Raw genomic sequence first — 16,503 nt, forward strand, 5'->3', positions numbered from 1 at the left:
TAAAGGGAAAACAGATCAAGGTGTTCATTGAAAAAAAGACAGTGGAGAGGAATCGGCTGTGGGTACCACTGAGTTTTTCCTTTATTCCTCTCTCCTTTTAGTCTGTTCATCTTAGATTTTAGACAGAGTTAATGTCAACACCAGTAATACTTCCAGGAAACATAATTGATAGAGTGACGATGTGTTCCTGGCCAAATATGGATAAGAGAACAAATGCGATGCTGTTCCCAACAATAGTAATCCAGCAGATGTACATTTATTTTATGATTTTACCAGTTAAATTCCTGATAGCGGCAAAGTGTTAAACTATTGTGAGTCATTTTCCTACTTTATTGTTGCCTTTTTGGTGCTTTCAGACCCCAAATGTATTCACTGTTTTGTGTATTATTTTGTTTTATCCATTAACGGCTTTTGGAGCTACATTTGAGTATATGGATCTGACGAAAAACTTACTAGAAATATATATGTAAAGCAAAATGTTACAGCTTAACCATATAATGCAACCCAATGTATAAAGCATTAGTATTACTTTGTTGCAGAGATTTATCAGGTCATTTATTGCCACATCTGCATGAAAGGTTAAAAATGTTTTTGGTATATACATAATCATGAGCAAGAATAATGGATATAAAAATCTCATTGACATGTTTCGTATGCATTCAGGTATTCTATGAAAAAGCAGCAGAGGACATGGGATTAAGTTAAGGACAAAGAATGGTGCAGTGAGAGGAGAGGAGAGGAGAGGAGATGTGAAACCCTAAATGGGAGGTCAAACAAACAGAGCTATTTAAATAAAAATAAGGGCAGCAGACAGTAAATGACAGAATATAATGGGAAGTAAATCATGAGTAAAAGCAGGGTAAGCCAAATGGGAAAACTGTGATGTTTGGGAATTTAGGAATAACTTTTTTTTTTTTTTTTTTTTTTTAATCTGGGGGAGGGACCGCTCTTCAACCAAGGGCAACAGCAATTGTGGGCATCTGTCATGGGCCATCTGGGAGAGCCCCAAGGCTACTGTAGGCACCAAAGCAAATGTGACCTGACCACGAAGGCAGAGTACAGAAAATGCAGTCGCACTGCAAACAGGGATTTTTTTTTTTTAAGTACAAAATTAGAACTTGGTAACAATCCAATGAGTCAAAACATTTGATGCAAAAATATGTTGCCGCATTCAAATCATGATGAAAATGTACCAAGTAAATTAAACAATTCATGAGGTGTTTTTAAAATACTGTTTATGGTTGTTTAGTTTCTGAGAGGAACAGCTTTCATGAAGAGAGCTGGATGTAAGACTTGATAACACACTCTTTACTTTGGACAGGGAACAGAAGAAACATGAAGTCCTTTTTATCTTATAAAGTGTGAGAATTAAAATTCTATATCTCAGTTTTGACTGAAAAAGTTAAACGCAGACCTAATCATAATTACATTTAATGTATAGGGCAATAAGATTACAGGTGAGATTATGTTATTGTTCTTCTTATTCTCAATAGAAACAATACAGAATATTCCTTTAACCCTTTAAAGCCAAATGCGTCATATTTGATGATATTTGTATCCCTTTTTGTCAGTTTTTGAGACTTCTGCACCTGAAAAAGCAAAATGATTTGCATAATACATTTTTAAAGAACACACCAGATGTAGTAAATATAGTGCAAATTGACATTAATTGCAGGTTCAATAAACACAGCATTTTGAAACAATAAGTTTCAATATTTTTCTTGCAATTGTTTCATGGTTCCGACTTTAAAGAGTTAAACTATTTTGTTTTTGTTATGTATTTTTTCCCAAATATGATGCTACTTGGTACAGTTCCTACACACAAACCACTAAATCCAGATATAATAAATAATAAGCATCTTTTATAAGACTGCATGAACTCAAAAAGAATCTTTAAAATGCTTCAGGTTAAAATCTGATGCTAAATTAAAATAATTTTGACGAGTTGACATTTACTAACTAACATGTCACCATATATTTAACTGCTTATTTTTGGCAGATTGAGAGGCATCCAGTAAAATGTGGAGAGGAACTGCTGATTATAAAGAGATAGATTAGTTTGGACAACTGTGTTAGATGTGGGCTGTTGGAAGGGATTGGCCTGCAGTCAACTGTAAATCCGCCTCTTCCTTCCCTTCACACTCAAAACAAGACTTGACCTAAATTCTCGTTAACAGTTTTAGATATGTTTAACCATGGGCGCCTACTGCGCGATGCCAACAAAGTGGGAATTTATAAAGAATTGTTGGAAGATATTAATGGAATGCCGACATCACTGTGTTTTTTTCTGCATAACACTTGGCTAACTTGCTTAGCAGTGCAGCCAAGATGAATGCATCTCCGATATAAAAAACACAAAAACTTACTGCTTACTTACTGCAAGTGAATCCAAAAGATTTTATGAGCTCTTATTTTATATGAAATGTGTGAGATCAGTATCATAAGTACTGTACTTGACTAAAGATGCTGTGGATGTTTTATAACAGGACTGACGGGCGACACTTTTCCTCAACGTATCATTTACTTTCGTTATTAAGCTCTGGATACACAGATCCCAGTTGCTGAGTCTTGCAGCAGCCAATGGCAAGCTCCTGCAGTTCTGCCTGATTTAAGGGAGATATTCGGGAGGCTTAGAGAATAAAATGTCTGTGGCCAGTTTCAGCTGGTAGCCTTTTTGTTTTTTCTGACTCCAGCAAATGTTTTTGGAGTCTAAAATTAAAAGCACTTTTCTATAACCCGTGCAGTCTTCATGGAGGAGGAGGAACTGTCTTCAATCATTTAAAGGTTTCGGTGTCTGATACACTGTCTTCAAAGATTCAATCTGCCTTCAGGCTTTACAACACTCTGTCCTACAAGTGTATCTAGTCTTTAAGTAACCGTTTCACCTTTAACTTAGATTTCCAACTTAGCTCAACTCCTCCAGGAATCGGTTTGGCATGCCAAATGTGTGTTTTGATCTGTAGGTTGAAGCTGGCTGGATTATTACTTTCACATTTTAAATTCTGAAAATAAACTAGGATAGAGGTGTAGGATTAAAAGTAACAAAAAGCGACTTGGGGAAGAGCAAAATTAAATTAACTTTTCACAAGTTTACATTTGGAAAAGACCCCTGAACAGTTTTCACTTTGTGTTCCAGGCATTTCTCACAACAATGGTAATGCAGGCCAAAGCTGCGACTAAGAACATTAAAAATCATAGACACATGCACCTTATTTCTATCTTTTTATCTTTGGCTCCAAGTTACACACTCAGTGCTTTTAGAACTTGAGCAAACATTAAAAAAAAATGTTTATGCTAACTGATCGCCTGCCAAGCAAATAAAATACTTCCATTCGTAGGAGTGACATATGCTTTCCATGTGGAGTGATAGCAGAGGGTGGGAGGAGGGATGTATGGATGACTAATGAGGATGACTAAGATGTTTTCAGGGTGGTTTTCCGTTTCATTTGTCTAGCCCATGTCTGGCCCATAAGTTGATAAATATACACTGAGTGGAGTCGATCGTGAGACCCCTGTGTAACAACTGCTGATTCAAAATATACAGGAGATATTTAAAATGCACACATTAGCCCTTATGGTTGACAAAGAATTATCTCTACAATCATCTCATATTGTAAATTCAAACTATTATTAAATAGCCTGTATGTTATAACTTACAAAAAATGAACATAAAATAAGATGGATAAAAAAAAATCCAAGTGCTAATCAAATGTGCAGCAGTTGGCACAGAAGTAGCAAATTAGAGTTTATAATATAAATAATTTGTAATATCAGAGATTCTATAAGACTAATTTCAGCAAAGCAAAGATGGTGTTTGGTTGCTTTTTAAAACTTTCTTTTAGGGTAAAAATGACCAAACTTTTCAAGTGGCTTTTATCAGATTTGACTGGCGAATCCATAACCACCATCAAAATAAATGAACAAAATAGCTACCTGCATAAATAACTATCCAGCCAAACTTTAGGTTAAATACCTTGAGTCATCGGCTAGAATGGATGATGTAAATCTAAACGCAGACTGCAGGAATTGAGCGGTGTTTAATTTCTAGAGCCCACTGTCCAATGTTGACAGATGACTGCAGATAAGATCACTGTTCCCTTTCTGCTCTAATCATCCATCCTCCAAGTTACTATCTGTGTTGACTCATGCTGGAAGCCTGACAGACCAAATTGGATTGACTTTTAATTAGAAGCACTCCCTAGGTAAAATGGGTTTGATTCGCTGAATGATCCTGTTATCCCATTAATGCTGTCTGGTTAGGAAACTCGTCTAGACTTGTTCATTCTGACAAATAAACCAGCTAGCTAAATCTAGTTTTAATCACATTCTCTTAATAGGTTGATACAATATAGCAAACACAATGTCATTCATGGCTTTCATTGATGAATAAGTCAATAATTGTGCTTACCAGAGGATTATGATTACTAGAATAAGCTACATTTACAAATGTGGCAGTTCTGCCCCAGTGCTTAGCCCTGAATGTTCTGATATCATCTGCAGATTTCACCTGCTGACAAAAAGTATTGGGCCACACCTCTTAATATTTGAATTCAGGTGTTTTGATCCCCGCTACTTAGCCATGCAGTCTGTCATTACAAACATTAGTGAAAAAAAATGAGTGGATCTACAGAGCTCACTGAATACGAGTGTGGTAGTGTAGGGTGTGACTGTTGCAACATGGGAAAAAATATATTTCTGATCAATCGTAAATGGTATTATTACAGAACTGAAGTGTTTAGGACACAAAGCAACACAGCTAAGTGCAAGACCACGTAAAGTTACAGACTGCCAAGTTTCTGAGGGGCATCGTGCGTGAATTCAGAACTCTGCTGCTCGAGTCCTCACTAAGACCAAAAAAGTGGACCACATCAGTCCAGCTCTGAGGTCTTTACACTGGCTGCCTGTCCGTCAGAGGATAGACTTTAAAGTTCTGATGCTGGTCTATAAAGCTCTGAATGGTTTAGGACCAAAATACATCAGTGACCTCCTGACCCAGTATGAACCTTCCAGATCCCTCAGTTCATCTAGATCCGGTTTTTTAATCAGTTCCCAGAGTCAGAACCAGACACGGAGAAGCTGCATTCAGCTTTTATGTTCCATATATCTGGAACAAACTCCCAGAAAGCCTCAGATCAGCTGAAACACTCAGTTTATTTAAATCCAGGTTGAAGACTCACCTATTCTCAGCTGCATTTGAATAAAGCACCAAATCCACAGTGTTAAGCTTAAATTTCAAAACTTACATTTTAACTACTGATTTTATCTACTGTTCTGATTTTATCTACTGTTTTTTAATCAATTTTAAATCATGCTTTTTATTTGTGTTTGTTTTTTAATGTCTCTGTAAAGCACTTTGAATCACCTTGTTGTTGAATTGTGCTATATAAATAAACTTGCCTTGCCTTGCCCCTGCTGACTCAGTAATTGCAGCACCTCCTCTGGCATTAACATCAGCATAAAAACTGTGTGCCGAGAACTCCTGTAGTTGTTATCTGTATGCGGCTTAGTATGTTGCTCATATAATGTGATGAGCTCAGTAGGGGAAATCTACTCAAAGTGAGAAAAACCATACAGAAAAACAAAAAGAATACATAGGAGCTAAGAACAAGTCACTGTTTTGGATTCACATGTGATTGTAATGCCATCATTCCAGATGACAGCTATGGGCTTAACCCTTTGCACCATTAGATCTCACTTTTCTCATTTTATAGAACTTTAAAAGTCTCACAAGTTTGGTCTAAAAAATTATGTTTACGAAAAGTCTAAGAGGCGTAAGCCAGTTGAGGTAAAAGTGTTCACCTACCTCTAAAACCCAATGAAATAATGCTGAAGTATTTATGAAACATTGCATTTTTGCTCAGTCCTAACTAGGAGACCACACTGAGTAGGTTTGCTTGATGTTATTTTCATTAATGTAAGAAAGGTCAGTGAGAAAACCCCCCAACACAGTTGCATTGTCAGGCATACACTCTTAAATCTACTCATTTGGCTAAGTTGCCCATGCGTATATGTGTCACTGAAAAGGCAGGTAATTTTGGTGGTTTAATGTATCCAGTCTGTGCCTGCTCCCGTATGCTGTTTGTGTTGTATTTGTTAAGACTGAGCACACAACACGTTACCTATTAGTTGCTACTTTATTAATTATAGAAGATAATTCAAGCTAAATTACAGATTTTTTTTTCATAAATGACTCTGAACTGATCACTGGAACCAAATAATTTTCAAAAAATTGCCTTGACTATGTAACTGTGACCACTTACGTTATGAAACATGTTCATCAGCTGTTACTCTGAAATATTCATCTGTCACCTGAGCTAAATTCTCCACATGAGATTGAGCAGTAGAGTGCAAAGCATTCTACCTCTACTATTCACTCCATAAAACCTGTAAACAAGAGTAATTTATCATCATGAAATTGAGTCACATGAGCCTAATGATCATAACTTAGTAGACATAACAGCCCAAGAGCTTCACTATCAACTCTCTATGATTCAGTCATGGTTGAAACCAGACAGCCCGAGCAGCAGAGCCATGCCATAATGGCTCTTTCAATTAACGGCCATTTAATTTTGGCTGCTTGAGTGGTCTTTTGTGCACAGTAGCAATAGCCATTGGAGAGAATATAACACGGCATTTAATAGAGGAACAAAGAGCAAAATTATTTCAGTATAAGAAGCTGCATGACAAGTCAGGTGAGAAGCAAAAGCCCTTTGATCTCAGGAGAAACAGCAAAGACCGAAAATGTTTCAAATGGATGAGGTGCTACCTCCTTGGCAAAAAATGTAGAAAATTTCATCAGCTTTATTTTCTGACTGAATCTACTACAACTACAAGAGTTGTAAGGCCGGGGCATTTTCTCATTAACACGATTATTCACAGCCTATATTTTGTCAGGCTGTATAGAGCAGAGGCTGTCCTCGTGCATTCCTATAGAAAGGATAAATGTACCAACTAGATTAAAAACACATCTGCAGACTGCGTTGAGGATCTGGACAGGCCAAAGCTAGAAAAACGGTGGCAATTTTCCTTATCTGCTTTTTCTCTTTATTGTGTTTTGCTTAGTTTGGTCATTCCATACAAATACATTCAGAGATACAGCACGGTTTGATCCCGACTCGTATAGTCCGCATGTCCAAGTTTCCTTAGGCAAGATAGTGAGTCATAATTTGCCCCTAAGAGGTCCATAACGGTGTCTGTGCTTGATAGAGAAAGCCTTTATAAATGTGTTGGTATGAGTGAAGGTGGTTTGTATTGTAAAAGCACTCTAAGTAGTTAGTAAGACTAGAAAAGCACCATAAAAAACAGTTCAATTTACCATAAAAATTGAGTCTGATTGAGTGCTACAAGGTTGTACAGAGTGTTTACTCTTGCATCTACCCTACCAATATTGGCCTTGTAATGCCAGGAGGAGTGTTGGATCAAGTCATGTCCCCCTGTGCATGTAAGAGGGGGGGTGCAGCTGTAACATTATCAGCAGGAGGGCTCCAAGTGCTCTGGCCAGGACTAGCTTCACTACTATCAGCAGCTTTAATTGCACTTACAGTAACATAACGATTTGTTGTCAGCTCATCTAACATTGTCTTCGCTCTGTCCATTCACTGCCACACACACACACACAGTAAAACAGCACAGAGGGACTGCAGAGAATGTATGACAGCAAAAATGTAGTCGATTCTGAGCTGAACTATAGAGAATCTTAGGCATGACAATACCTAAAATCAAGCTGTTTGGTCAGATGGTGCCTTTAGTAATTATCCCAGCTTACAGTGTAGTGACAAAAACACACACGTAGACACACACACACACAAAACGTGATGTAAGTAAGAAACACAAAAGGAGAAAAATGCATTTCATGTTTATTCTTTAAGTTCAATTTCCCACACTGGTAACTGGGGTTTAGTTCTGAGAACTACAGTATAGGAAGACAAACCAACGACACTGCTCTGCACGTAGGAGTAGTCAGTAACATTTGTATTTCATCAACAAATGTGCTCCCCCACAAGGACACACACCAACACATAAACTCAAGGTTTGTTTCATGTTGTCATTCAATTCAGGCAGGAACTTGGGAACCTTGGGAATTAGCTCTGCAAAATATTTGTGAATGATTTGTGTGCCACAGGCCAACTTAGCCACAGCCAATTCCAGTAAACCTGAAAACTACCCAATCAATACACTGTCTTAAACTTCAAATCTCAGGTCTAACCTGCAACTGCAACATAACACAGCTAGCTGCAGTTAGATTAAATATACATTTTTGTCATTTACTGTTAATTCAACAGATTATTAACTCTGAATTAAACCATGACACTAAAAACTGGACTATACCAATATCGGTACTGAAAATGAAAAATCTGACTCTTGTTGTGATCTAGCATTATATAAATAAAATGTAACCAAAATCCACACAGTTTTAGTAAAAAGTCAACTGAAGGGCACATCCTGATGAATTTTATGTGACGATCGGCAACATGACCAAGTGTAACCTTTTATGGATTAAATGGTGCAAAATTATTCAAACACAGAGACCAGTCTTTCTTGTGAATGACCTTCAGCCCATTATGAAGAATAATTTCTCTGTCATCACACACATATGGGCGTAAACACCCACATATACACAAAACACACACACACACACACAAAGAAAAGCGTTTTCACACAGCTTCTTGCTGTGCTGAATCTGTACCTGCAATGCAGCCACGGGGGAATGGAGAGGTAATGGGCCGTGCGAAAATTCAACTTCCCACACAGCCCTTAATATGTCTGTGCATCCCTCTGTCCAGATGAAGGGGGACTCGAGGAGCTCCTATCCATCTGAGCTGGTTTAACATTTGGCTCCGTTTGCGTCTAGAAACACATGTTTCTGTTTTTAAATAGAAATAAAAGGTGCATGTGGAGGCAAAATTGCTCAAAGAACATTTTTTAAGCACTGCGGCAGCAGCGTGTTTGCTTTCAAAAACAAGGAGGGGACGCTAAGAAATCACTATTCACACTTTCTGTGTACACCTTGCCATGTGATTACATGACATGATGACAGGAGGCATTTTTGTTAAAAACTAGCCTGCTCCATGTGAAAAAGAGGAAAGTTTGCACCTTGTTTTTCAGTGAATGTTTCTGACAGCGATTCAATTTTTTTTAAACACCAGGGAAGCAGATGATCCAGCCACATGCAAGAAAATGCATACCATAGTATACATGTGGTAATGCTCTATATGAGCTGCAAACAATTTAAGATGTAACCAACCGACCATTTGACTTCATCGTAAGCACAGGGTTTATCTTTTTACAGCTTTCAGTTTATCACAAAAGTATTGACCACCTTGTTGTCATAATGTGCCTTCTATCGATCATTTGTGGCTGTTTTGACATTTTGTACAAGCTCTGAAGGACTGCATTTTCACCCAGATAGAAATTTGTTATGGGGTTCGCTCGACAATCGGGGAGGTGGCTCTGCCCTGTCTTCACCTCTGAGCAGCCAAATAAAGATCACTGTTATCAGTCCAGAGGCAGGTTTAAGCTGCCAGTCTGTGAAGGAGACTGTCATCTGATTTGTAATGACACAGCCAAAGAGCCATTACGTCTTTGATGGGAGATTTAAGCAGAAATCCATTTCGGAGGGTCTGAGGAAAAGCAGGCTCGGATGGGAGGGGGGTTGGGGGTTGGGAAGAGCAATCTATTGTGAGTCTATTGTGATAAGGTGTAGACTGCACCTGCAATTTGCTAGTGGAAGCTTCGTTTTGACGATAACTGTGGTTAGTCATTTCGGCGACAGTCCATTTCAAATTATTACCGATGCTTCACAGAGGGTTTTTTTTCCATGCAATTAGTCACACCGAATGAAGACAGAAGTGTTTTTTTTAAACATTTGCAGTCCTTTTTCATGCTGCTATTGGACATCTGCAGGGAGAATGTGTGTTAACACCACAAGCAGCCGCTGCAACAATGAAATCCAGGGCAGAAAATGGCTGCCACACAGCTGATAGACTATAGTGTTGTGGCTTTGGCGATGTGGACTGCATACAGCGCTTTTCTCCACATTAGTACTCCCCGTTTTAATTTTCTTAAGCAATTCCAAACAAAAGCAGCAAAAACTATATGATGTTACTACAATACTAACCTTTCAATTTGATGTATACTCCCTTTAATTATAAACATCCTTAAGATGTAGTTCACAGAAAAAACTGCTTTAAAAAAAACAGTTGTTTAATTTCGTTATTATTAATAGTTTTTCAATTTTTTTTTAATTTTCTAAGCGTTACTGAGAAAATCTGAAAAGATTATTAACAAAATCAATCATTATTTGCACCTCTTCTGAACAAAAGCATAATGTAATGGTGACATTGTATCCTACTTTTTATTAATTACTTATTTAATTAGACTAATAATAAGGTTCTGTTTGTTTATTTAAATATTTTACAAGATTTGGACAATGTACAGAGTAGGCTAAAAAACTTGTTACTGTGATAGCAATTGGTAATAATTGGTAGCAATAAAAAAAAAATACTATCTCATTAGGTATTGACTTACAGTAGTATTGATACCAACAGTCCTGTCTTCTTGTCCTCCAGTTGACACACAGCTTCACACAACACCTCTCTGCATTGCACCCATGCAGTCAGTTATGACCGCAGCCTGCCAGCTACACTAGTTAGCAATAGCTGACAACTTGAAATAGTCAACATGCTAACGCTGAGGCTTCAGAATGCTCACTCCACAATCAGTGAATGATGTCATCCATATTTATACTGTCTATGGCTGAAATGTTTTGAAATTAAAATTCTCGCATTGACAATTTAACCTTTGTCTGTTTGTTATTATTTTGGATTTTTTTTTAATCTTAATGTTTATTGTCAAAATAAGAAACCATGTTTGTTTCTTAAATAGACCTGACGCCCTAATTATTTAGTTTCATTGGGGAAAAATTGTCAGAAGCACTGAAATAATTTAATTAAAACAAAAAGGTTTTATGAGTCATATTCTTACCGCATTATCCTTACAAGGAGTTTGGTGACATGTTAATAATATCAACACAATACTCCTAACTTTTTTTTTTCTCTGAAAAGCTCTTTTATGTATTTTATACTACATACTTTATACTATAAATATTCTGTGATGACTGATGTTTCTCAGTCCAGACTGTGGAAATACACATCACCGTATTCTGACAGTACCTCTGTTGTAGCTACTCACCAGTCATTTTTATATGCTTTAATGCATTTCATTAGAGTGTACGAGGAACTGTTTCATGTTGATGCTAGTGTCTTCTCCTACTTTATTTGCATTTTAACTCTCAGGCTCCAGAGGCTCTTCAAATAAAGGCAGCGAGCTCTGCCCGTCAGTTGGCTGTCAAAGCCATTAGTCATAAAAACACATTAGGAAAGCCACACCCCATGGCAGCTGTATAGTATTCAGGAGTACCAATGGGATATCTCATCAATCTCTGTTTACAGCACAGGGAAAAACACTGTTCATTTTACCACCCTGACTCTAAAGGCCCAAGAGTGGCGTCTCCCTGCATTAAAAAAATCTTCTGTCACACCAACGGGAAGAAAAAAGAAAAGCAATATTGCCAACATATCAACAAAGAATGATTTGTGGATGAGTGTTCAATCTTTGTTGGACTTTATCAGCAGGAGCCATGAGTCCATTGACAGCTAAGGGCTGGAGCTCAAGCTGCTCCCATCCCAATCTCGTTCCACATGATTATTCTCAATTTCACAGCTGATGGTTTTTACTGAGACAGATGGCGCCGGCCAAATGCCAAAGTACAGAAGAGAAAGCTCCGAGGTAGGAGAAAAAGTTAAAGAAGGGGGTAGGGAGATAAGCTGGTCACTCAACTTCATCACCAATGTTTGGAATGGTAGCAATCTGTGAATGTGACCTTTCTCCACGGTGCAGGACGGTGAGAGATGTGGTGTCTCGGTAGATGCTCTTGGGTTTGAATATACAGACAGGGTGCTAATCTGAACCTGAAGAAGCGAGGGGGAAACATGCACTAGTGATGAGGTGCCAGTGCAGGTAGAGACCAAAGAAATGAAGATTCTGTGGGAATCTAAAAAATCTTTACCCCATCTATTAAATTCATAGAGCAGCATTTGTCCCTAGTTGCACATGTTGTTTTGTTAAAATTAGCTTATAATGAGTTCAATTATTTATTAATAGCTTTTTATTATTATTTCAATTAAGCAATTAAGATCCAAAACTCCAAATTATTGAGTTTACCATCATATAAGACAAACAAAAGGTGAATTAAAGAGCAGCTCTTCTCTCCAAGCTTACCACATTTATTGTGCAAAACACTTTTCCCCTCTTCCACAAATGGCTTTTGCATTGGGAGGCCTTGCACCATAATATGTTGAATTGTCTTAAAAGCTGCTAACTTACCAAACTTCTCATTACCTTTGCTCCTCATTACTGAAATTACCCTTATGATAATTTCAGACTTTCTTCTTTTCTAAAAGAAATCGAATAACAATTACCCTTTTGCCTTTCTGTACTGTAAGTACTGCTTGTCATTAGAAACTGCTGCCAGTCCATTTCCCACATGTATATTTAACATAATGTGCACTGAGTTTGTCTCTGGATGAACTAACCTACGTACAAATTTAGCTAAATGACTGCTTTCATGCTGAGACTGGAGAGAGCGAGTCTGGCCCAGCTGTATACACACCTAAGAACCCAACAGAATCGCACTCGGTGTTAAAAAAAAGTTTAAAAAAAAGAAACTCTACCAGCCTCACACCGGAGGAGTGCTAGTGAAAATTACAGCATCACTCAGGGGAGCGGGCAGTAGAAGGTGTGGGATTTGATGAATCAAGGACCTTTTGTTCACAGCGAAAATGACTGGCTTCCATGCAGTTGGAAAGAGCATCTCCTTGCCAGAGCTTGGCAGGGATGCAGCGTCATTTGGAGCCATTTATGTTTGAAGCTGACGCAGAGGGGGACGGAGGCGAGCAAGGTCACCGAAAGAGGATGCAGAACGTGATGATGTGGCCAGTGCTGGGTGTTTAAGTGTGTCTACTCTGCTTGAATTGAGCAGCAGCTGAGTATGCCAGGGCCGCACTCACGGTAATGATGGAGTGAGACGCTCACATCTATAGGAAGACTGAAGTGAACCTCAAGCAGCACAGCTGAGGTTTCAACACAGTAAATGACACGATGAACACACACACGTGTCAGTATAGAGCCAGCAAGTTTATCGTTTGATTAGACCCTAAATTTAACAGGGAGTACTCAAAAAAAAAAAAAAAAAAATCATCTGTTTTGGTGTCAGCTGCAGATGAATATTCGCCACTGGTGATAATGTTTTGGATGAAAAACAAAAAACAGCAAATGGCATTTTGAAAACTATTTTTTTTTTGTATTTCACACAAGAAAAAATGAGTCCACTGATTGAGAAAACAGCCAGTAATCAGCGAATTCAATTTTCATCTTGGGAAAACAATACAACACATGTATTTTCCAGAACCTTTCATCCACAGTGATTTGCGTTTTTGGCCCCTCCACATATACTAACAGATGGAGATTTTAGATTTGGGGTTCAGTCTTATTCAAAGATGATTGAGCCAGGACCACCTGCACTACACCTGCTAGTAGTAAAAGAAAAAAGTTTGAAAAGAGAAAGCATATTTGGGTTAGCTCCAAATATAGGATAGGTATAGGGCATAGGAAGAAAAGACGCATATGGGGTTGACTCTTTTTTCTTTCATATACATCTTCATTTAATGTTAAAATTATTCCACAGAATAGTGGCCGACATCCTTAAGGGTCTGCACACACACAACTACAGTATGAAACACACACACAGGGATTCAGCGATGTGCACTGAGACACTCGAAATGCCTAAAAAAAATCCCTGAGCTCCAGGGTTTAAATAACTTCATTCACAAACCCAGGTACGCCTCTGACCTCCATCAACACCACCAGATATGTGTCAGGATATTATTTCTTCTTAAATATGACTAAGGCAACTACTATAACCAACGACAATTAATACATGTGATATTTGTGCCTCCAAAACACTCAGATTTTAAAAGTTAGAACATGATTTTTTTTTTGTCAAATACTAGCACTTTTTCATACACACCGACAAACCAAACACAAAACTGGAACCCTTATCCACCAGGAAAAGAAATAAAATATCCATGTTTTTTTAAATTGATATAGAATGTTTTAACTACTACTTACTTACTTACTTACTTACTTACTTACTTACTATAATTTTAAATAGAAAAAATAGCAAATGCATTTCTATCAAACGAAAAAGAAAGACACTGTAGAAACATTTAGTCGACACGAAAGCGCAGTCCGCAGGTGTCCAAAGCGACGTTCACACACAAACAGCCTCGGAATACAACATTTAAACAACATTCCTACCTGTGTAAGACGGTTGCACAGCTCCTGCGTCGCTACTGTCCATTTCCAGCTGTCACAGATTACAGCGCGAGCTCAGCAGCAGGCGTTTCAGTCCCGCGACCGAGTCCAGAAAAGATAAAACCACGAGGGTAATGCGCGCGCGCTGTGGCACCGCCGCCTGCGCGACAGAGATACCGAATCACTGCGCGCGAGGATGTGAGGGAAAAGAAAAAAAGGGCCAAATGAAATCAGTTGGCGTGAAAACAGGGTTGGAGCAGCAGTGGCACGGGACTGTTTGAAATGTAAAATGTTAATAAGAGCGGGCTACTCTTATTACTTTATGAAGCAACCCAAAGAATTTCAATGAAAGTGTAGAGCGTTTTTTCCCCCAGAAATTTCTACTTATTCTACTCTGTGACTGATTAGCTTAACTGATTGGCTGATAACAGATTTTATTTAATAGGGCCTTATTCAAACAAACTCAGTATAGCCATCTTTTTACACAACCACAACAAAAACTTTCCTCAAGTTGTCCTACAAGATACAAAGTCAAGAATAAATCAAATGTAAACATAAACATCAGCAAATACATGTGCACAACTGTAACTCTTACATCAGACAACCATAAGAGAAGGTACACCATAGTAATACACTATACACTTGATGTTTAATGTGTCTTCATAGGACAATTAGACAACCCTTACATTATAGCAGTATACAGTTACATAACAGAACTTGGGGCCAACAGCTGTATTTGCATTGTTTTATTATTTAACCTACAGAAGTCTGGCAACCTGTCCAGTGGTTGTGATTAATGGTGTACTGAGAGAGAAGAGCTTATAGGGGGCATATCCTGAGCTTTTAGTTGGATTTATGAATCATATCAGAGTAGTAGAAATAGTTGGTTATGTTCATTAATTGTATTTACATGAATAAGCACCTTCTTTATATATAAAATGTAAATACAATAGTCTTATACATGTGGCCTACATCATAGTGTGTAGTCAAAAATGTAACTTTTAAATCGTGACAGAGACTTTGCTCTATAAAAGTGGAAATAACAGCAGACAATAAAACTAATGAAATGTCTCATTAGTGTGGTATTTTCTGCATTGCAAATTGCTTTTACAAGTTAATTTGTTTTATTTTCACAGAGGCCGGTGTGACTGTCAAACAGAAGTGCACTCACAGAGTAAAGGCTTCTGGCACAATTTCACCTACTTCCAATGCAGTATTTGGAGAAGAGTGAACATCTAAAGGGGTTAAAGTTCCAGCAAGACTTGTAGCAAGAGGAATAGCTTTATTGCTTGACCAGTGCATTTTGGCCTGCAGCCTTCATCAGGATCATGTAGATGCATCTATCAGCATTAGTCCATTCAAGACAGTGCTTGAAATACAATAAATGCTTGAGTAAAAAGATAAATAAATAAAAAAGAATTACTAGGGAATGCCTTAAAAAAACAATCAAATATGTGCGGTATAGATATTACCAAGCCACAGAAATGTCTAATTGGGTAGGAAATAATTTTCTATGAAAAAAATACAAAAATATCCATACATATCCAACAGTGGGGGACCAGCAAAACTGGGCTGGGCTGTCATATGATATAAGGCTAACTGGGGAGTGATCAAGGTAAAAGCTGAATGGGGTCAAAAACATCTAACATTCTAACAATTAAAAATTAATTCATTAAAAATCTTTATACAAAGCAGATATTTATGTGTCATAAAGACATTCAGCAAAATAGTACTTACTGGACAACTTCATTTCCATGAGGGTTTCCCTCATGAAAAATGAAACCTGAAAGCAGTCATGCTTCTTTTAATTAATGTATTAATAAAAGATCTTATATCATCATTGAGGACATTTAAAAGAAAGATGGACTTTCAATACACAAAAATATTTACCATATCCGAATATACTGCACTCAAAAGCAGCATGTTAAAACATGACCATATCCTATTGTATTGCATTGAAATTTGTAACATGCAACCAAGCATACTCAATCCTGTGTCATCTATATGTAGAGCAGAAAAGAAGGTCAAAGTTCAAGGCTGCAATGAATGAGTATGTCTTACTCTCCAACCAGTTGTAACAGATGGCTGCACCTCCCTGAGTGTGTTTCTCCTGGGGTTTCTTCCTGTAAA

The 16,503-nt window shown here is 37.8% G+C and overlaps 1 protein-coding gene across 1 annotated transcript in view; it reads right to left on the bottom strand.

Annotated features, from left to right (window-relative positions):
* LOC120737874 (zinc finger protein 385B-like) overlaps positions 1–14,534 on the bottom strand; it is a 73,050-nt gene extending 58,516 nt beyond the window's left edge. Inside the window, exon 1 of the mRNA XM_040038779.1 lies at positions 14,377–14,534. Within this exon, the coding sequence (XP_039894713.1) occupies positions 14,377–14,419 (43 nt within the window). The 5' untranslated portion in view covers positions 14,420–14,534. The remainder of the gene's footprint in view (positions 1–14,376) is intronic.
* Between the last annotated feature and the right edge of the window lie 1,969 nt (positions 14,535–16,503).

Source organism: Simochromis diagramma, unplaced genomic scaffold (assembly GCF_900408965.1).
Source record: "Simochromis diagramma unplaced genomic scaffold, fSimDia1.1 OVJJ01000402.1, whole genome shotgun sequence".
NCBI lineage: Eukaryota > Metazoa > Chordata > Actinopteri > Cichliformes > Cichlidae > Simochromis > Simochromis diagramma.